At 31.8% G+C, this 23,770-nt stretch overlaps 3 protein-coding genes across 3 annotated transcripts; 1 reads left to right on the top strand and 2 right to left on the bottom strand.

Moving 5' to 3' along the window:
- The first annotated feature begins 2,247 nt into the window (after window positions 1-2,247).
- LOC149399221 (Heavy metal transport/detoxification superfamily protein) lies at window positions 2,248-3,632 on the top strand. Its single transcript, XM_089612235.1, has 2 exons — window positions 2,248-2,725; window positions 2,992-3,632. The coding sequence occupies exons 1-2, from the start codon at window positions 2,566-2,568 to the stop codon at window positions 3,294-3,296; spliced, it is 465 nt and encodes a 154-aa protein (XP_089468361.1). The 5' UTR covers window positions 2,248-2,565; the 3' UTR covers window positions 3,297-3,632.
- A 1,098-nt stretch (window positions 3,633-4,730) lies between these two features.
- On the bottom strand, window positions 4,731-6,929 carry PNSL4 (FK506-binding protein 16-2). The gene is made up of 5 exons (XM_089612766.1): window positions 6,514-6,929; window positions 5,457-5,549; window positions 5,282-5,342; window positions 5,124-5,192; window positions 4,731-5,029 (listed from the first exon to the last, which is right to left on the bottom strand). Exons 1-5 carry the CDS (start codon window positions 6,859-6,861, stop codon window positions 4,950-4,952), a joined length of 651 nt encoding a protein of 216 aa, XP_089468892.1. The 5' UTR covers window positions 6,862-6,929; the 3' UTR covers window positions 4,731-4,949.
- An 8,131-nt stretch (window positions 6,930-15,060) lies between these two features.
- Window positions 15,061-18,455, bottom strand: LOC149399219 (Cupredoxin superfamily protein). Its single transcript, XM_089612181.1, is given in 5 exon segments — window positions 15,061-16,195; window positions 16,741-16,938; window positions 17,454-17,666; window positions 17,764-17,856; window positions 17,979-18,455. Coding segments are annotated over 5 exon segments (1,653 nt in total). The 5' UTR covers window positions 18,249-18,455; the 3' UTR covers window positions 15,061-15,316.
- Between the last annotated feature and the right edge of the window lie 5,315 nt (window positions 18,456-23,770).

Raw genomic sequence — 23,770 nt, 5'->3', positions numbered from 1 at the left:
AATGAATAATGCTCGCAAGATTCACACTTAAAATTTTAAAAAATATTCTGTCACCACAACCAATGTTTTATTTACTTAATAATAAAGGCGATTCCTAGAAAGCTATCACCGTTAAGAAGAATTTGGACATTATATAAAATTTGTAGTTACCGATAAATAAATGTTTTTATTTTGATTTTTGTTGGTCGTTATGCATCAGAGATAAGTCGAAGCAGTTTTATTTAAATTTCAAATATATTCTTTCTATCTTGGTTATTTCAGGGTGGATGAACAATGATACGCTGAATATGCCAACGGCAAACAAGCTGGGACGCATATAGGATATATAAAATATATGTATTTTTATTAGGAAAAAATATACAAAATACCATTTGAAACTTATTAATTAGTAAAATAGTCAAAGTTTCAACTTTTTAGTAAAAGTAATCAAATTTACATTTTTAAATTTTTTTTTACAGTCAAGATTAAAATTTTGATGATTACTATAAATAATTTATCACTTTAAAAAAATTACTTTTGAGTAAAAAAAAATTTGAAATCAGATTATTGCATATTTTAATTATTTCACTAAATTAAACAAACTTTTATTATTTTATAAATTTATCATTTTAAATTGATTATTTAGTTACATTCCCCTCGTTACTACTGCATTTTGTTTTAAATGTGTTATATATATTCACCTTCTACTTCTATAGTTTATGTTTATATGGTGTTTGGCCTCTAACCAAAAGCAAAATTTGTTTCATGCCATGTCAACATCCAAGCGCGTTGCTTTGCTGGGAATATATATCTTCTTTATCTCGAAGATATTTGATATTTTATTAAATAATTCTAACAATAAAGTCAGTAAAACCACTGGATAGTGAGTTTATACAAACATCTTATTTTGCTAAAAACATATAAAATATTTATGCTATTTTCCCTTGACGATGAGACGACCCTTACGCATTATAGCTTTTTATGTTATAAATTTGTATTTTAATGTCATATGAGGTGATGAAATATAAAGATACAATATATATTTGCCGTAGTGGTGGCAATATTTGTGTGACGTTTTTTTTTCACCCACCCTACTATAAAGCGGGTCCGAGATCCGAGATCAATCATGTTATTAATTTTATTTATATATTTTATGTATTTATATATTTTTAAAAAAAGTACGTAATAATACATATATGGTTATTAGTAAGACTTAAATATATATATGTATATATATATACATACACATTTAGACAATATCATCATAAATACTACACATTTATGTGTTGATCATCCCTTTTTTTTTTAGCATAAATACTTAATATTACCTTTTAGTTAAGTATTAGAGGTCAAAACCATTCAAAGCAATTTTGATTAACTTTTTATTAAAGTGCTCGAGGGTCGGCAGACATCGCCGAAGAGTTTGATTGAAAAAATTGCCACCCCAGGCTATACTGAATTCTCGCTCGAATGAATTTTGTTGTTGATTTTTATCACCTTTTCTAGCGTCAATTGACCTTTGAAGCGTTAGGTGTTTGGTCGGATCCCGATTCTCTCCACCACCACGTCGGCTGGTAGTTGAGTCTCATTTTAAAGAGCAACAAAAGTGACATGTAGTTTAAGATTTATAGATAAATAATTCAATTGATCAGAGTTTGAGATTTGAAAACACAACACTTTTGAAATAGTGAGTTTTCCCTTCTTAAATGGTGTCAAAGCACACAAAATATTCAGAATTGGTGATGGTTATGTTCACTATTGTTTTCTTTTGTTTAAATGTGTTCTAAGAAAATAATAAGAATAAAATTCTTTTAGCAATTTTAGTGGTAACAACCAACATTGAAACTAAAGATAATCTCAAATATTGATATTGCACAATAAAATTAATTTATAAGTGTATAAACACAATAAATATTAAGTATTTACGCAGTTAATTTCCCAAAAAATTCACTAAAACTTTGATATTGTTATAAGGTTTGTAGTTTAATCCCTTCCCTTCATTATTTTTTCCAAATTTTATGAAGAATTTCATGATATATATAGTTAATAAACGTTACATTTTTCTTATTATTTACATATTATTATCAAATCGTATTTTCCAACTACACCAACTATCTATATACATAATTCTTTTTTTACACGAACCAACTACATAATTCATTCTATAAAGCTCCTTCCTTGGCAAATAGTGCATGATCATGGGGTCCACCAACTTTTTCTTTTCCTTCTTTTAAATGAAATGTGGTTTTTCGAAAATCTCTCATCATGAAACGCAAAAGCTTTCCTTCTATTATTCTATATAAGAAACAGAAGCACAGGGCTCAGAAAGAAGCAATTAAAAAAAAGCTAGTCTCGCAGAGAGAAACAGAGCAGGCTTTTTACAAAAGCAACTAAAAAAAAATACATGCATATTTTTTATTTTTTTTTACCGTCCTTCCTTCCTAGTAATTTCTGAATCACTCTCTCGTCTCATCTCAAGTCTCAACTCTCTCACTCTCAACACTCTTTCCTATATATACACATACACAACACACACACAGATCACATTTTCTCTCTCTCTCTAGGAAGAAAGAAAAAAAGAGAGAAATGGGAGTTGGGAATACAATGGAGTTTTTGTCTGATCTAATGGGAAGTGGTCACAACAAGCAGAAGAAAAGGAACCAATATCAGACCGTTGACCTCAAGGTCAGAATGGACTGTGAAGGCTGTGAGCTCAAAGTAAAAAATGCCCTCTCTTCACTATCTGGTAACAAACCTAAAACCCTTTTCTTTTTCACTACTCTGTTCTAGTTATTCATCTGCTTTATGTTATTCCTCTGTTTTTTTATGTATTCCATTAAGTAAAAAAAATGCCCTCTGTTCATCATCCGATAATAAATAACCCATTTCTTCTTTACTCTGTTATTTTCGTTATTCGTCTTTTCTTTGTTTGCTCTGTTTTTATTAATACTCTGTTTTTTTTTGCTCTGTTTTATGTATCCTCTGTTTTTTTTTTTTTTTTTTAATTATTAGGAGTGAAAAATGTGGAGATAAACAGGAAGCAACAGAAGGTGAGTGTGAGTGGGTATATGGAGGCAAGCAAAGTGTTGAAGAAAGCCAAGTCAACAGGCAAAAAAGCTGAGATATGGCCTTACGTGCCTTACTCTCTCGTCGCACAACCCTACTCTGCTCACTCTTATGACAAAAAAGCCCCTCCTGGTTTTGTCAGAAAAGTCGAGACCTCCAATTATAATAACAATACTGTCTCCACGTACCATGAAGACCCTTATATCACCATGTTTAGTGATGACAATCCCAATGCTTGCTCTCTAATGTAGCTTAATTAATAACTATCATTATATTTATTTGTATGGAAGATGAGAGAGTTTTTTTTTTTTTTTTTTTCTTTTTATTACTATAAGTGAAATTCGGTGGTCGGTTATGGGTATTTGGTAAAAGAAAAAAATTTGATCATCACATGGGTGATTGTGAGAATCCATTCCAATCGTAGTTGTACTTTTTTATTTTATTATCTCTTATGGTGATAAATTATTGTTCTACATTTTTGGAGTTTGTTTCTTAGCCAAAGAAAGAAGGTCAAGCACTAGATTTCTTGATGAAGCTGCACAGTCTGGTTTTGATTTTGAATATGTTTTGGCGTTATATGTCATGTTAATTAATTCGAATAAATTTAGGACTAGTCAATGAATTGTTGTGTAGTGAGTTGCATTTTAGTCCCTGGATTATTTTTACAGCGAAATAATTATGCAAACTATTTCTTTTGTGTCATTTTACGATTTATGAAGTCCAACACTTAAACGATTAATAAAAACATATTAAAAAGAGAAATTAAAATAAATTGTTTATTATTTAGAAAGTATCATTAAAATTAAATATTATTTAAAAAATACTAATTAATATCTAAGGATAAAATACAATTTAATTGTAAAGTTTGTAAATGTATTATAAATTGGTTAAATGTTAAACTTGATCAAAATAAATATTGTTTTTAGAAAATGATAAAAATTGTTTTAAAAAAATGATAAAATATGAACTTTGAAAACCCTTGTGTTTTGGAAGATAATTTAAGGACTAAAATTTCACTCGTAATAATTCAGAGACTATTTATGCAACAAAAAGAAAAATCTTAATTGTTATTCCAATTAAATAAATAAGTGATTTTTGGGACCTCTTTGTGGTTCCAAGAAAGAGTGGAGGTTATAAAGGCAAAGATATTACAGACTGTCAAACTAAAGCATTGATCTTCTTCGAGGAAAGAAAGCTTTCTTTTATTTGCTTCTCACCTTTCCAAATTTTCTCTTTATTAGAGTCTCGGATCCAAAATTAAGCGTAAAGAAAACTTGACATCAATTTAGTAACGGCTATTTTTAAGAGCTGTAATTCACTAATATTACTCGTCACTACTATTTGCCTACAGAAGTATAAAATCAGGACCAAATTATTTATGGAAAAATTGTACAAAATAGTTATTTGAAATTAATTGATTAGAAAAGTAGCTAAAATTGTAAATTTCCAGCTAATTAACAAAAGTTACGTTGTAAAAAAAAAAATTTCACTAAGATTAAATTTTTTGATAATTATTATTAGTAATTTATCACTTTCAAAAATATTAACTTTAAGATTAATTTTATTTTTGAAATTTGATTACTGTACATTATAACTATTTTTCTAATAATCTTAGACAAACTTTAACTATTTTTTAAATCCTTAACTTTAAATCGACTATTTAACCAAATCACCCATTATTTATTATAGTGACGGGTTTCTCCCAAAGCGATGGCTTAAGGAGTACAAAATTGACAACCAATTTGGAGTTTTCATTAGCAATACTCTGTGTGTACAAAAGAGAAAGGTTTCTATGATACAGAAGAATATTTTTATTCAACAAAACCTTCCCTCTGTTTTTTTTTCAAATTTCTTGTGAGGGAACTTGGTTAAATACTATACATCAAATTGAATTCAAACATTTTTCACTTTCTATTTCCGGAGTATATGCGGACGAAATTTATGTCATACAAAAGAGTAGCATTTCCAGGTATATTGCAATCACCTATACGACAAAAAAGAAAGAAAAAAAAAACAAATTTTAGGCAGAAAAATAAATAAATAAATATATAACGAAAGTGTCGAACGTAACGTTGTACCTGAAAAACAACCGGCGGGTTCAGGGCCATAAGCTAAATGCGGAGGAATCATAAGCTTTCTTTTCCCTCCTGTGTAACGTTTATTTTGATGATGTTATTGTATCTCAAATTTATTAAAAAAAATGAAATAAAAAAGTCGAGTCTTACGAAATACGTACCTACGTGCATAGGAGGAACTCCGTCACCACCTAAGATCCCTTGATCCAATCCCCTGAGGACCTAAATAGCAATTTTGAGATTAAGTTCATTGTTGTTATTGAGTTTGTTAATTAAAGTGAGTTTTAAAAAGAAGAAATTAGACTATTTATAAATATATTAATAATAATTTCACACCTTTCCGGCGCCAATGCGCATAGTGAGAGCTCTACCGCGCTTGTAGCTGCTGTCGAAAACCGTTCCATCGGCAAATCTTGCCGTGTAATGAACCTGAATTATACAAAATTCGCATAATTTTTTACACATATTTACTTTGTCATTTGGGATTATTTTGGAAAATTTCCTTGTTAATTAATATCTTCCATCGATTTTTTTTTTTTTTTTTGTTCACTCCATAGTCATCATGTCTGCCTTCAACTTTAACTATTGCTTTAAACTAAACCCGAGCATCCGGAACATAACAAAACCGGAATTTTGTTCTTTACGCTACTGTTAATGGTAATTGAATTATGATCCAATACTCTTTCCGAAATGAGAATTATAGTACCATTTTTTATTCCATTTTATTGAGAACAATAAATGACATAAAAAGTTTGAAGGTTTCAACTTTCCTGTGCTTTATCTCTTAAAAGTAACAACAATCGAATAACTTTTGGTTATCCAAGCTATTAAAAAATATATATATTTGGATTCACGACCACATGTGATAAAACAAAACCTTTAATATAAGCTTGATTTTTTTTTTGTATTTAAAAAATGATTAACCAATTTAATAAATTTAAAAACGGTCAATCAAGAAAATAATCAATTTAACTATTTGATATTGATAAATAGGCAACGTTTGATATATCTCAGATAAATAACCACTTTCAAACGTAAATATTAAATAAATAATCACTTTTATATACCAAACGTTAACTATTTATTTGAGATTTAAGTTTAAAAGTGACTTTTATATAAGCAAAAAGTGAGAAAAAAAAATTCAATTTACGACACATTTATTTTTATTTTTTTTGTGAAAAGGAGGGCCTCCTCAAAACATGGGTTTGATTATTGGTCCGAAATTTTCGACACATGGGTTTGGTTATTGGTCCGAAATTTTAAAAACGGCAATCAGCTTCGGTGAATAAATGGACAAAATTGCACCAATTGAACCAAATTATGTTCCTCTGTAATACCCACAAACACACCCTAAAAAAATAAAAATGAAAATATATACAAAGACAATACTTACATCGATGAGCTCATAATAAGGAGCTTCTTTTCCGGTGCCGATTCGAAGATCACAGAAGCCGAGTCCTGAGCGAACGAAAGTGAGGTCACACGGAGGCTCTCCTACGGTCGCGTAGTACTCGATCCGTGTCGCGTCCGCTTCCATCGGCGTTATCGCCATTACCGTAGCCGCAATTGCCCCGAAAACGACAGCTCCCACTTCCCACCTCTTCTTTGTCGTTTCGCCGCATTCTCTGTCGTTTGAGCACAGACACCGGAGAATAGTTTTGGACGCCGGTTTGGCGCGAAAATCCCATCGATGGGATTTTAGTTTTGGGGTTGTGAGAGTCGTCAGAGCAGAGATTTCCATTTCTTTTTAGTCCACTGCAGTTTAGTGGCTCTGCATGGTTGATAATGATGATATTGTTTTGAGTATTTTTATTTTATTACGAGTGTGAAAAAAGAAAGTTTTTTTTTTTTTTTTTTTCAGATATGAACTCTTTGTGGGTCCTACTAATTTGAGGTAGGAGGTCTTTTGTCTTCCGTTATGGATAAGGAGGCCTCAGTTTTTGGGTCTAAAATCTAAATTTGAAGCAAAGCATTAAAGATATGGAAAATTGGAAATAGAACATATAAAGAGACCGAATTTCAAGCAATTAAATAGAGAGATTTAATTAATAATTAGTTTAAAATTAAGAATTGAGCCCTTACAAAAAAAAAAAAAATATCATATTATAATTTAAAATAGCATTAGTTACATGAAACTATAGTCTATGTGCGGAAATTATATTCTAACAAACTGTTTATATGTATGAAAAAAGTTTTTTTAATTAAAAGGTTATTAAAGGATTGGACTTTGGACCTAAACAAGCCTTGTTCAGGGCTCGGGCTTTTACTATTGGGCCCATTTCAGACTCATAACCGGGTCATACGCAAGCCCACATCCAACAGAAAAGTCCGAAAATTTTCCCTGATAACGATTTTTATGCCCATTCCATTTCAAGAATACCGCCTATAAAAAAATTCCGCAAATACCGGGTTTTTTTTTAAAACTTGGGGATTAAGTTTGAAAAACCGGTATGCCAATTTCAACAGAACATGTGACACAACATTAGGGGAGGAAAAAAAATGGCAAAATATGGATATAAAATTGTATTATAATTCTGAAAATATTGTAGTTTCCCATAGTTAGTCTAAACAAAACTAATGGTGAACATTAAAGAGATAAACCATTCCAATTCCACATGAATTCTCGAACAAAATCTGACAAGCAAAGAAAAATTATTCCGAAGAACAGATAGTCTTGAACCCCAAAGACAAACTGAGCATTATCCTTCTTTAACTAAAATAAACAAAACAAAAAGAGTTCAAACTCAGTTGAGTATTATTGCTTAAATCAGCTGATAGTAATTCATGTTGTTCATATCCTTTGCCAAAGCGAAGCCATCCCACTCTAACGCGTCGCTCCTTATATTCGCTGAATTATTTTCCTCCGTAATCTATAGTTAGAAAGTAATTTTTTGTTAAAAAAAGTTATGTTCTAGTGAAAAAAACGTGACATTGATATATAGCGGGAAAATATCTCAAATATTTCAGAATTCACTATATATGTCCCCAAATAAAAACAATAAGCTCCTAAGCTAACCTGATCAGTAGGTGCGTTGTTCGGAGTTGGACCATGATTCTCGTTTGTGTTGTTTGCGATCACGATACCGCTGCTTCGCTTCCTCTTCCTATCGGGCAACTCGTTGACGGTGATATTGGTGTTGTTCAAGCTGTATGATTTATTAGATAAAATACAGATGATGGAATAAATATGGTCATGTTTTTAGTTAAATGTCATACTTGACAAAAAGGAAAGAAAAAACTAGTAGTAGTTGTGTTTACCTTGTCACAGAATTGAAAAGTTGTACATTGTTGGGCTTCTGATTCTGAATATTATTGCCAATTGGAACATTGCTCATATAGTTTGTAGCATTACCACCATGGCCATTTTGTTTGTTGTTGTTCTATTTAACAAAAAAAACATGGGCAATTAGTTTCTATATAGGGGTATATTGAAAAAAAAATATTCAATAAAGAGAGGAAAAAAATAATTCTTACCCAGTGAGAGCTAAATGTTTGAGCAGGGTATTGACCAAATTGTCCAAGTTGTTGAAGCTGAGCTCCATAAGATATGTTATTTTGTCGAGGGTGATTTTGGAATTGTTGAGAATTACCCAACAAATTTGCATTATTTTGGGTCTGGTAGTGACTGAAATTCCGAGGCCTAGTCAACAAAGTTGAATTATTATCTTGAGCTTGGTATTTTCTGATTGACTGAGGATTGACACCAAATGTCCCCTGTTACATATATTAAATAAATAAAAATTATAAGCGTAGCTAGTGACAGTATAATAATGCATATAAAAATAAAAGAAAAAAAAATCACTAACCATGTTTGCTGAGGCGCCAAATATACTATTATTTTGATTCACATGAGTACTCCAGTTTCCAGCCACGTTTTGGAACTATAAATTAATTAGTAAAAATTTAAAAAAAAAAATGAAACAAAAAGTACTATATGAGTTGAATAAAGATGGTGAATTTAGATTACCTTGGTAACTGGGACATGATTAACACTTAGATTATAATTACTAGTCGCCGGAATTTGAAGTCTTGATAGTTGAGATGAAGTTCCGGCGGACATATATTGCTGTAGAAATTGGGCGGCGGTGGTTGTGGGGGACGGGCCAAGTGGCACTCCGGTCTCTCCGGCGAAGAGCTCAGCCACTTGCTTCGGCGTTAGACCTTTCATCATCTCGTGACGAACCGAATTGCTGTAATTAAATCAAATATCCATCAATACTTCAATGATTTTTTTTTTTTTTTGGATGATAAATGTTCCTTTTTCAGTAATTATTCCAAGACTTAAATTAGTACACTTCATACACTAAAAAAAGTACACATTCAATCATAATATAGTAGTCTATATAATTGTATTTGTACAATGACAAAAATACCGATTTTAGATACAACAATTCTAAATATATCGTTAACTTTTGAAATTTTAATTTTTGGACAACTTTTTTTTTCTTCCCCCGAATTTAAAAACTTTCACAAAAATAAGCTCTGAAACACAGCGGTGACAAGGAAGATATGAGACGACGAGACAACATAACATAGAGAATGAAGAAAACAAAGGAAAACCGACGGGTTTTTTAGTTTTAGATGAAGTGGAAAAGCTCAACTGACAACAAGGATAAATGAGTTAATTGACAACAAGGGTAAATGAGTTAATGTAAATGAAAAATCGGTATTTCCGAAAGTAAAATAGTTGATACGGTACAATCAAGCTTTTTTTTTAAAGTGACATTATTGATCAAAATTAAAACATGAGAAACTTTGTAGAGTTTGGTAAAAAAAAAAAAAAATTATCCTTCATGAACATTTTACTATATTACCCTTGTTTAGCTTTTATTATATTAAGCGAGATATATAAGATGATTAACCTGTGAGGGCTGAGCCATGGATCAAGTTCTGCAAGGAGACGAGAAGAGTAGACACTTTCGTGGACTTGAATTTCAGGATTCACTGAACTCAATTGACTCTGAATATTTGTTGTGCTTCTTATACCATAACCCATGTGACCTCTTTCTTCATTCTGATCATTACTCTTCACAATTTTAATCTCAATGGTTAGTGCACATACAGTAAATTAATAAAAAAAATTCCACATAAACTCGTAGTTGATGGAAGAAATGACTCGTATGACACTAAATTCGATTTTTTTTTTTACCACAAAATAATTATAAAAAAAAAAAAAAAAAAACTAACATACAATCATTGAAGACTAGAATTGAGAAAATAGTTTTTTGGATCTTGGCTCCTATGTCACCTTGATTTTTTCAAGAAGTTGCTCATTAGGTTATCTATCTTTTTTGGGTAATGAACAAAATTAACACTTGTACATGAATGATTTGTCTAAGATGTATTTTTTGCATATTAGTCCCTAAAATTTTCAGTTCGTCAAACTCTGCACCTAAATTTTTGGGTTTGTTCCATTAGTCTATGGATTTTTAGACCATTGAATATTACGGGGGAGTAACGGGCGTTAGGTAAAAATGCACGTTTTCGAAGAAAAATAATATATAATGTGTAACTACCAAAAAAAATTGAGGCAACAAGTGCAAAATATCTGAGACGCCTATGGAAGAGAACTCCGCGAACAATTTTCGCTGGAATTCAATTTATCACAAAAAAACAAATAACTTTGCAAACTTAATTGCTTACAAGATTCGTCAACTGTCCGTTTGAAGAGGATGAACTTGCAAGCATTCTTTTCTGTTGGTGAAGAAGAAGGAACAAATTAGAACCAAATTATAAAAATATAGAAAATAATGGTGTGAAATAAGAATTACCTTTTTTTCAGTGATACCGAGCAGAGATTGCTCTAGCTCTCTTTCAATTTTGTTGAGTTGGTCCAATGAAACATAATTTGTTGAAACTGCATTTGTCACACTCCCAATGTTGTCCCTTCATGATAAATATAATATTTCAAAATATAGGTGTTTACATATAAATTATATGAAAAAAAAACGAATTATATTATTAGTAATTACTTTTCAAAATTAGTAGTACCGGATATTGCGTATCTCACTACATTAATTATGAATACAAAATATAAATAAATATTAATCTTACCTGGACTTGACAAATTTCGATCCAACTTCTGTTGCCTTTACTATTAGCTCCTCCGAGAGCTGCGAAATTATAATTCAATATAATAAATATAACATCATGAATCGTGATTCGTGAACAGATACAGATGATTTAAAAGAGAAAGTATTTTGTTACCTTAATTCTTTAATCCAGCGCATTATTATTCGTCGTGACAATATAAACATGAAATTTGGTCAGCCAAAATTCAAAAGAGAAAGAAAATAAATACAATTTGCGTAAATATTGTGTGATTTAGAGAGAGAGAGAGAGAGAGAGTGACGTACTGGCTCTTCAGATAATTGAGCTTATTTTCTTCAGATTTTTTTATGAACTCGACAAGCTTGAGCTTTTCCTGAGATAATATTGTACAAATGTATATCGATTATGTAATATTCCAAATGACTATATAAAACTAAATTTTAATTTTATATATATATATATATATGGGAGTAGGAGAATTACCGAAACATCCCTTGTATTACTGTACGTCATTCGTGTTGGATCAACATATATATCATGTTCATAAAAACATGAAACAGAAACATAATATTAGTGCAGAAATAAGTACATCCGCAATAAAATAAAATAAAACTAGAGCATTATAGACTACCAAACAATTTAAATAAAAAAGAATAGTAAACTAATGGTTATTATAAGATTTAATTATAAAAACATCTTAATTGAATAAAAAGAGTAAGAAGATTAAAGTTAAATTTTGCATTGGTTTTGTTATTTAGATGTATTGAATATATTGCGTAATACATAGTCCATATTCCATACTCTATTTATATCATGGTGCATTTAGTAAAAACTTGAAGAAAATAGATAAAAGAATTATCTACCCCTCTAACGCATTTTATTTTATTTTAATACTAAAAATTTTGAATACTCTTTATTTTAAATAAATTTTAAACATATTAAAAGTAACAATAAATAAATTACACGATATTTATGTACTAATTATCTAATATTCCTAGAGTTTAATAAATACTCTGAGACATTGAGTATTTTTTACCGTTAATAAGTCTAGAAATAATCTGATAATATAGTAATTTAATATGATTACCGCTAAAATTTATTATTTATTTACTATAAAAATATGATTAACAGAGAGAAGGCTTGTAAAATATTATACAAACAAAGAACGATAAAATTATATTCAAAATACAATTAAAAAAAATAAAAATTACTTCAACCATGAACTCTACGGTTTTTATATATAACGCTACTATCAATATATAAAATGTTTTTCATTTTACCCTTTTGACCACACAAAAAAACAACTTATATAATCGTCACTTCAATAAACGGAAGTTGATAAGAGGGGCTAGCTCAGTGGCAAATATACTTCTCTTTCCCCAAAACTAAAAGAGCAATGCTATTTGTCCAGACTCGTGAACCGTGACGATCCACTCACGCGTTGACACGTGGCAGTTCGTTGCCACGTGTCAACGCGTGAGTGGATCGTCACGGTTCACGAGTCTGGACAAAAATCAATTCCGAAACTAAAATGAAGAGATGGGTTTGAGTAACGTCAAAAACACACCCACGAATATTTTTTAAAACCATATTTTATCCACACCCATTTATTTTTAATGGGTATGGATCTGGGTAAAAACCTAGAGGGTACATGGTAACTCATGATTATTTTTTATCCATTTAATATTAGATTTATTAATAAAAAAACAAACATAATAAAATACTTAAATGAAAAATAAAGAAATCTAAAAAAATACTTATATTAATAAATAAATACACTAAAATTTGGTTAAAATTCATAAATATAATAATAATTTCAAGCGAGTAGAGTAGTTAGGGTACTGGGTAGGGTACTTAAAAATCATTACTCATTTATTCGGGTAAAACCCTATCCGTGACAAATAAACTCTTACGAATTGATGTGACCACAAAAATAATTAATTTTTTTTTATTGTTTGTTCATAAATCGATATATAAGTTTAGTCCAATTCAATTACTGAAACAAAAGAAAGAAAAATGGAATATAAAAAATTAATCTCAAACATGATTTAATAATTCTTCCAGCAATATCTTAAGAATTATCTTTCCTTTTAATTCATTTTTTTACAAGAAAAAAAAAATACTATCACCAAACAACCATATAAATATGAATGAACATTGATCCCGAAGATTACCTATGCTTGCCGTTCTTTCCACAAGTCGACGGCGGATATTCTACTTTAATGTCACCCACTCCATTAGAGTTCGATAATCTACAAACCTTTTTTAATAACTCGTTTACTATTTTCGAAAGCGCTCCATAATTACGAGCCTCATCATCATTTTTCCAGATTTGATTTGTATCCATCTCAAATCGAACCAAAAGTGAGACGAATCGCGACAAGTTATAGAGGCGGAGCAAAAAAAAGGGTGACGAAAGAGATATTGACCCTAAAGTTTACCCTAGGACGAGAGAAGAGGCGTGAGACGCTATTTATAAGAAAATTAAGGAGGTTACGAGTTTCTAAAAAGTAGTTAATGTCACTCTTGCCCCCCAAGTTTTAAAAAAATCACATTTAATTCCCTATCTTTTGTTACATATTAAAATTATTCGAGGCACGTTATAAAATGTATTATCATAACAACGTTGAGATATGTAGCTGATAGAATTGTCATTTTTAAGTGAAATGTAGAGAAAGCCTCACAAGTTTTCAGAATATATACTACGTTTTCTTTTCATTTTTGTATTGCCAATTTATCCAACAAAAAGAAGAATATTCACATTAAAAATAGTTTTAGTGTGGGTAAAACCGTAATGTTTTATGAATTTTAAACTCATTTAGAATTTCTAAAACATAACAGACGAAAATATATTTAGTCATAAAGTTTTGGGGGCAAAAGTTAAATAATGGCCATAGTCACCAGTGTTAGAAGACTACGTGGCGCTAACTTTATACTCCACTTTCTATACGGGTTTTGCGATATTTGGTGAAAAAGGCAGTTTTGGAAGAGAATATTAGTTTGCATTGATTTAATTTTGGGATGTTAATTTGCTTTACATATTTAGGAGATTTTATCAAATTAATTTTCCTGAAATATATCTAATTGTAATTTTGTGTTTAGTTCCATTTTATGGCCAAAGTATCCTTTACCATGTTTGTTTATTAATATCCATAGTTTGAGTCATTGAACACATCCTAGTTAAAATCTATTACTAGGTAGTTAAATGGAATGATTTCATGATTATTTTTTAGTGATTAATATATTTTAATTTTGTATACAAATTTTCACACTTTTCTCTTTTTGAGGATGTTATACTATACATTATTTTATAATAATCAATAAAATAAACTGCGTGTTTTTTAAATCTTCATTACTAATTATAAAAAGGGTAAAAATATAATATATATGATAGGATATTTAAACTAATTTATCAAATGATAATATTTATCTTTTCTTAATAGATTAGTCTTATTTTTATCCTTAATAAACCAGGATACTGTGCACAGATTACAATGAGATTACACCAGCATTAAATCTAGTCAGATTCTCTAATTAGTAAGAGCATGACTTTCAATTCAGTCAATTACTCTTTCTCTCTCTCCCCGTGCTTTGCCTTATCTCATTCATTATTTTAAAATAAATATGAATTTATTATAGAGAGAGGAAAATATTCCCCAACAATGCTATTATTACTAAACATGGGCTCCCAGAATGGAATGAGTTCCAGAACTTCGGAAAAAATCTGAATGGAACCTTCTGTTCTCTAATTAGTAAAATTTTCAATATTGAGTAAGGAAGTAATAATCTGAAAAATGCCATCGTAAATTCTATTCGAGATAACTACTCCTATACTCACCACGAACAAAGTTTATATAAGCTACAACAACGTTAAAACAACCTTGTCCAAAAAGTTAGTTATAATTTAAAAGTAGAGTTCTAACGAATAGAATATTAATAATAATAATGATATATTACCGGCTACTACTTGTCAAATTTTTCCGGCAAACGAACGCTCCAATAATTAGTTAAACGAATTTGAAACTTGTAAAATATATAGTAATACATACACACAACCTATACAAATACAATTATGAAATCAATCCTTTACTTGCGCCACACCCCATAATAGAGGAGGGCAATTTTCCCACCAGCTCAATTCCTTCCTAGAACACCACACCCATTCCCAAGTAGAAATGAGCCTCCACGTGGCAATGGAAGGCCCAAACTCCCGGATTATTGGCCACGAATCTTAGTGCTGTCCAACCATAAGGGTGTATCCCTACGGTGTTTTTCTCGATGGGGTTCACAAGATTGTAGCTCTTCGGGTCCACAGACATGTTGAATTTACCAACCCCATGCCCAAGCACCCAAAAGTCATGCCCATGAAGATGCCACGGGTGCGTCTCACTATTGCTCACGGCCATACTATTGGCGTTTTGTAAGATCACATCCACGACCGAGTTGAATTCGAGCCTATAGATCCCGCTGCTCGTGGTGCCATTCGTGTTATTCGGCTTTATGTTGATGTCGTAGCCCTTAAAGTCGTACCCTTCAGGAGGTGGGGTTTGGTCAAACTCTCCAGTCAAATTGTGTTTTAGGGCAATCAGGTAAGGGGTGTGTGGGTGAGTCAGCGACACGTTGTTGACTGACCAACGTGTGTGCCCATTCACAGTGTTCTGCGTGTTCAGCATGACAATGACCCTCTGGGCCACGGCTGGCGGGGCCCGATTGCGACCCACTAGAGCTTTGGTGGCCAGACTCTGGGCCAGTCTGGAAGCAGTGTCGTCCCACATGGGACCCGTTGGCGGGGCCAAGGGGGGAAGTCGGCTCGGGTGGTTGGGGTAGTAGACGAGGGTGCCTAAACCGGGCGGGGTGCCTGGTTCACGACTCACCACGGTGGTTTGGAGCCAATAGTTTCTATTAGGGTTTTGGTCCGCTTTGATTAGGACTGAGTATGTCTCTCCCGAGTATATGAACAAATTATTTACTACAAATGGTTGTACGTAATGCCCATCCGCTTCAACTACCGTCATTTTATGTCCCTGCCAAAATTTTTGTGGCAAATTGTCAACAATTTAGTATTACAATTGCAGGCCCACGAACAATTATTGGAAATTATATCAAATAATGCACTTAAACTAGCTAGTTATAGTGTGGATTTTGGTTAAAATTACTACCATCGTTAAACTTCGACTTAAATTTCCTTGTTTCTTGTTTATATGTATTGTAAAAGAAGTTGATTTAAGATTCAACTTCAAGGACAAATGTAATGAACCATGCAACCTAAATATAAACACCAATTTAATACTATTTTCATGGTCATTACTTCTTGCGAGTGTGTTAAGTAATCTTAAATTGCACTTATATTCAATATTTGGATAAGTTTGAGATACACTTTTAATTAAGGCATGCATGCATATAACAAAACTGTAAAATAGTATGCTGGTCATTTAATGTTATTTTTAGAATGGTAATTTATTGTTCAATATCAATATGCGTCGTTACATATTGTCATCATTTTAAAATCCAGTCTTCCTTGTGTTATTTGAAGCAGAAATGAACTTGGTGTGTAAAATTGAGGAATTACCTCTATTTGAAAGCTAAGAGCAGCTAGAGCTGTGACGCTCGAGATCCTCAATCGATATGTTTTTCCGGGGATTACAATCAGATAGTACGGAGAACATTCTGGATTTGATACGTTACAAACACTCTCAAGCTTATTTTTTAAGCTCGGCGAAGTCAAACTCGAGCAGTTGAATTTTCCTCTCCCATTCATCAAAAGCGACTGGACACACAAACAAAACGTAATTAATTTATTAAAATAGAATTTATAAGCCTATTTGGTCCCGAAACTAATTTTTTTTTTTTTAACATTTTAGTCATTTTTTAGTATTAAACTTTTTAATGAAGCATAAATCATAGTTTGACAACTTTAATTACTTGTTAATTTTATTCAAGAAACTAATTAATTTATAAAATAGGGGATAAAACATTGTATAAATTTAATTTTTAGAGTCATTTTTTGTTCGAACGATAGTTATTAAAAATTATAAATAAATTATTTAAGTTTGTAAATATGTTTTAAGTCTTTAGGCGTTGAATTTAACCAAGAAAAACATATTTTATAAAAAAAGACTTTACTACTAAAAAATCAATGATAAAAAGGAAAAAACATGCTGAAAAATTTGTTTATATGGACTCAAATGCTATTGGAGGCTATTTTACACTAAAAACCCAATTATATGTATCATTTTTGTGTCGTTCATAATAATATAGGATTTGAGCATAAAGTTGGTTTACCTGAGGCTCCAAAACCCAAACGAAATTCAACGACGATAACCCGGCAGCGTGTTCCTGATGGCTTTTGTGGTACCAATCGTTGAGTATTATGCTGCGATCAAAATCGTAATCGAACGGCTCAGATTCTCCATCCGGTAGCCCCACTCTGATTGATCCGTACAGCCCCGCCTCTCTTTGCATTCCGTAGTGAGCATGATAAATATATGTTCCGGGCTAAAAAATTCGAAAAAAAAAATCAAATTCGGAAAATTTATTTTTCCCCCTAATAATAAACCTTCATTTTAAGTTGATTAAAAAAAAAGAAAATTACCCTATCGACGACAAACTGGTACGTGAAGGTTTCACCGGGCAAAATTGGACATTGAGTAACGCCTTCTGTTCCGTCAAACCAAGGCGAACCAATCTTCAAAAAAAAAAAAAATTCAAAAAATCAAAATTAGCATATATATATATTTAATTCATTTTTATATTTCTGGATAGATAGGATTAGGCATTACTAAATTATTTAATTTTATCTTCTAGTACCTGTCTAATTCCGTGCCAATGGACCGCAACATTTTCGGTGATCAAGCTGTTCTTGAGCTCGACGATGATGGTATCACCTTGTTGAGCCGATATCGTGGGCCCGGGGCTTCATCCATTGATTGTGATCACGAGCTTTTTAAAGCAATCCGGAGATTTGAGTTCGTACTTGACCTCCCATTGATAACGCCTCGTTTTAGCCGGCTCTACTTTTTCGACACTCGCGACGAATAAAATCACAAGGAAATAAAAAGCAAGAGAAAAACCTTTCATAGCTTCTATCTTGGGGTTTGTGTTGTGTCTGTAATTTTTTTCCGAAGATAATTTCTCCGGAAAGTATCCGGAAGAAAAAAATAAAATATTATTAGCTTATAATTTCTGAACTCCGACGTAGGCTTGTATATAATACAATTATACAAGCTGTATTTCTTTCAGCCTTTTCTGTTCAATTGTTTCATTTCTTGATAATAATGCTTTACATGATATATATACAAGCATAAATATAGTCTTTTCATGAATTAGTCATTACTAGTTCGATTTCAAAGTCTATGGTTGTATAAGAAACACACAGGAAATTTCTCGTCGTATATATCTATATAATATCCCTTCGCGCGTGGTTTCCACATGAGCTCTATATAATTTTTTTTTTTTTAACAGCGAATTTGACCTGCGCTTTTCTGTGACTTGGATATTGATAAGTCATAGCTCTATAATAATTCTATATCACCTTTAATTAAAAGACTTTGTATGCGTAGCTAGAAAACACGTTTGCTGGTTTTAAAATGAAAGCAATAGCTTGTGGTTCATAATATTTTATATAAAGTTTGTGTGGAACATCAAATGAATATGATGCAAAAAAAAAAAAAAAAAAAAAAAAAAAAAAAAACCCTTAGAAAGTTGATATTGTCTTTCAAAGTCGCTGAACTGAAAAGATATTTGGTTTGTAAATTAATTGTTTATAAAAGACATTTTGGCTACATAGTATTGACATAGACCAGTCGTTTATAATTATTGATCAACTTGCTCGATGGTTACGGGAGAAATTTCCCCGATAATTTATGAGGTGGTCAACACAATATTATAGATGTAGTTATACACTAACGATGCTTATTTCTTTTAGGTTTGGAATTTGGATAACTAGTGCCTGTATTGTAGCTTCTAAGTATCTTCATGAAATACCAACATTATTGGTCAAACACGTTTGAGCAGAATTATGAAGTCAACTTCTCAGCTCGTTCAAAATACGTTATCACGAAAAGTCTGCATTAGGCACGAAGCCAGGTGTAACTGAGGGGGGTTATAGCCCCCCTCAATTTTTTTTTTTTTTTCGTTTTTTATCCACTTTTCATTTTATTTTTACAATTTTTTACCTTTAAAATTTACAAATTAGCTCCCTTCAGATTTTTTTTACAAATTAGCTCCCCCTAAAGTGAAATCCTGACTCGTCTATTATCTTGTTGAAGCTTTTCAAAGTTTTCATCTTTTATTTTTCTTATGAAGATTCCGGTGGGAAAATTGATGAAGTAAATCTTACGGGAGAATAATATTCGAAGTCTTTGTTTAGCTTTTATATTAGAAACCATAAGAAAGGTTGAAGAATTGAAATCTGAAAGATCTCAACAAGATAAGTTTCTTTATGAAATAACTCTCTTAAAGAAAAATATTAGAATGCTCAATTCTGGAACGTCAAAACTTGATGAAATTTTATGTATAGGAAAAACCAGTGACGATCATCATGGTCTAGGCTATCAGAGAGGAGGAGTATCCAGCTTTAAGACTATATTCGTCTCGAGCATAAATTCCCAGAATGAAGCTACTGGCTCAACAACTGTTACAACATTTTCTGCAACACCTGCGAAGGCGAGCCAAAAATCTTGGGTTTGTCATTACTGTGCGAAGAAGGGTCATATTAAACTCTGGTGTTACAAGCTCCTGAAAGATCTGAAAAAGCAAAGACGTTCAAGGTCAAACCCTCTTGCCATGAGAAAAGTTTGGAAAATCAAAGATCCACAAAATCGCGGTGCGTGTACTCCTCTAAAAGTCCTGACCAAAGACGAGCAATCTATCGTATGCGGTAACTTCATAAAAGAGGATGTTGCTCCGGAACAACAACTTGCAGATATTTTCACGAAAGACGATTCAAAGTTCGAATCACTTAGGCCTGTCGTGGGTCTTTGTGTGACTGATTCGTGATCTATCATCGACGTGTATTCGAGTATAAATATATAAAATTAATGCTCGAATACACTTTTATTGAGGTACGATATTTTTTACCTCAAGTGCAAGTTGTCATGTTAATTCGGATTTTTAGTGTTCGTCCGAGGAGTTGTCTTTGTGTTTTTCGTAAAAAAAAAAAAAAAAAAAAGTCGAAGTCAAAGTTCGAAAAAAAAAAGAAGTCAAAAGTCGAAATGCAAAAAAAAAAAAAAAGTCGAAATTCGAAAAAAAAAAAAAAAAATTGCAGATTTCCAGATTTTGCTGCTCTGGTTTTTCACTCGACAGACAGATTTCAAAGTCTCAGAATCTAATCTCCACCGTTTAGAATGTACCTTTATGTGTTACGACCATGGTGTACCAATTTCGTGACGATCCAACGGTAGACGAATTCAGAAACTCGTGTTTGGCAACGCTGGTCGGAGTAGTTGCGATTTATTCCGAAATTTTTTGGTTTCTTCTCCGATGAACAGTAGCGGATCCAGACTCGGAAGGCGGGGGGGCGGGGGGGCCAAAACTGAATTTTGGCCGGAAAAAAAAAAAAAAATTAAATTTAAGCCTGATTTTTTTTGGGGGGGGGGGGGGCCAGGCCTCTTGGGCCTTCAACGTGGGTCCGCCACTGCCGATGAACCAATGTTTCTCTCCACCTCCGGAGTAGATTTGCACCACCATGAGCGCCTCTTTTCTACACTCATTGAGCTAGAAGCTTTTGTATTGAGCTTGGATCGTGTTTTCTCCGACGCCGTGATATTTTCTTTTCGACATGAAACGAGATCTACGATGATGCATCATATTCAGGGGGAGCAAATTGTTGTTTGGTGGTTGTTCAAATTTGGAAGTATGTTTATGGCAAAAAGGGGGAGATTATGTGACTCTTGGTGACTCTGCTATAATGGTGTTAAAGCTTTATCGTCGTCGTCATCGTCACAAGTGTCACAGGTACGATTCTGTTTTGCCTTTAAACGCCAAAGGGGGAGATTGTTGTTACATTAATTGGTGATTTAATGTTGGCAAAATAATATAGAATCGTGAAATATATTATCGGATAGCGTTGGGCTTTGTTACAATTTTCGGTCACACGTGTCGCAGTTTGTGTTGTAACAGTCCTGTATAACAATCTCGACCCATTGACTTTTGGGCTTCGCTACTCCGACTTGAATAAGGATTTCAGCGTGGATTAATGAGATAATGGGCTGGTCTTCCTAATCCGACTTCAAGATTCGTGTTGACCTAGTTTTCTCATATAAATAGGTCATCACCTCACCTTCTACACTTACGCCTTTTGAGAGATTTATTTGAGTATTTTAGCTGAGCTTAGAACGACCTGTGTTCAAGCTTTTAAGGTATCTTTTACCTCTGTTTTGTTGCCTATATACGGGTGATTGTATTAGAAGCTAGAGGTTAGGTTTTTCAATTGTTTTGTTGGGAAACACGTTTAGAAGTCTCGGGAGAGATTTTCTATGGGAATCGAGGGGATCTCGAGCTTAGGGGGAGCCTAAGTTGCTGTTGAAGAGGATAGACGTAGGTTGGGTGGCTAGCGAGAGAGTCGTTGAGTGTAAATCCTTATTGTACCACATTATCGTAGTAAATTGCTTTCCACCGGACAAAGGCTCTCCAGACGTAGGCACGAATTGCCGAACTGGGTTACTAACTCTGGTGTCTATTTATTATTTCCGCACTCATATTGTTAATCTTTTGTTTCTCTAAATTTCAGCGACTGTCGCACTTTCTGTAATTTCAGACAATAATATGAAATGGTCATAGTTTTGGTTTAATCTCATTCTTCTTTATTGATCAACCCAATCACATTATGTTCCTGAGAGAGAGAGAGAGAGAGAGAGAGAGAGAGAGAGAGAGAGAGAGAGAGCAACTCCAATGCTTATGTTGCCAAATTTTTACACATCATTAAAAAATATTTATTTTTTATTTTTTTATTCATACACATAATCAATTGTAGTACTTTGCATAAAAAAAACCCCTTCAAAGTTCAATGGTGATAGCAACAAAATGTGGTTGAAGTGGTCTCACTCTATCCAAAGTAGTGATGTGTTTATTATTCTTTTATATAAAAAATAGGATTTTTGACTCAAATAGTCCCTAACATTTTATGATAGTGGCATTAAACTCTTTTTTGAAGCATTTTGGTCCCTAACCTTTTGATTTTGTAGTATTTTGGTCTTTTTTAAAAAAATATTTTATTTTATAAAATTATATACTTTATAAACTTAAAACATGTTTATATACTAAATTAAATTGGTAATTTTACAAAATAAATTTATTACATCATATTTTGATCTTAACAACACTAAAAAAAAATATACAATATTAGATTTTATAGCATTATATATGTTACCTTTTTAAACTTATCAAAATTATAAACAAGTTATTTTAGCTTGTAAATATGTTTTAAGTTGATTTGGTATTGAATTTTATAAAAAAAAGTTATAAGGATCAAAATGCTACAAAATCAATAGGTTTTAAGGACCAAAATGCTTAAAAAAAAAGTAGAGACCAAAACATCATTATCATAAAAGGTTGGGGACTATTTGCGCCAAAATTTCTAAAAAATAATGTGGGCAATACAAATGCTAAGGTGTCCAAAAAAAATGTGACATGTCATTACCACATAAGCAATAAAAGAACTTTGATTGTTTGCATTTGAATTGTTCGTATCCGGTTCTCACAACAAAAATCATTATTTTACACACAAAAAAATGTGACGTTTTCTCTCTCACAAAAACTTTAGTCCTGACAGTAAAATTTATCAATCGTGCAATTTCAATACTGCAAAGACTATAATAAAAATAGTTTTTGTCATACAAAGTCTTTGATTTTACTGACTTAAAATAACTTTGATCCATTTTCAATTGCACTGAGCATCTCGCAATAATGTGTGAAATTTTGCATGACGGAAAAAAAAAATCAGTGGTGCAACGTCATTGGCCCCAAAACGTGCATAACTTTGCGGAAAAAAAAATCTATTTCACAAATCGCATCTAAGAGCATCTCAAATACTAAGAGTAGCTAATTTTTGCCACATCATTATTATAATAATATTTAATTATAACATTTTTTCACATCATGTATTTGGCAACTTACAAAAAAACACTTCAATGGTAACAACTTTTAAAAGTGTCAACTATAATATTATTTTATTTTCACTTTATTTACGGTTGGGAGTTGAGACCATGTTTGTTATATTTTTTTTTTATTAAAAATAATAAAATAATAGTTTCAATTTGAGTTAGCCTTGGTGCAAAAAAAAAAAGCAATTGTGCTCAACTTTCTCTTCTTTTTTTTTTTGTTGACTCTAGTAGGTAGACTACATTGAGTATCATCCATGTCATCATTATGCAAATAAAGTTACTCATTGAAGATGCTCTAATAGGATAGAATCCTCTATTTTTTATGAATGATTTTTTTCTCTTTAAATTGTTAATATGTCGCTCGTAAAATTATAATATAAAATATAATATTAACATAAATACACAAATTATACGTGTGATTTGCAAATTGATTATAAAAAACTTTAAAAAAATGAGTTTATTGATGTATGGACCTTACAAAATAGCTAATGTCTACCA

Source organism: Urtica dioica, chromosome 4 (assembly GCF_054948205.1).
Source record: "Urtica dioica subsp. dioica isolate 48M chromosome 4, U.dioica_male_clone48M_v1_H2, whole genome shotgun sequence".
Taxonomy (NCBI): Eukaryota; Viridiplantae; Streptophyta; class Magnoliopsida; order Rosales; family Urticaceae; genus Urtica; species Urtica dioica.
This window is presented reverse-complemented; position numbering and strand designations above follow the sequence as displayed.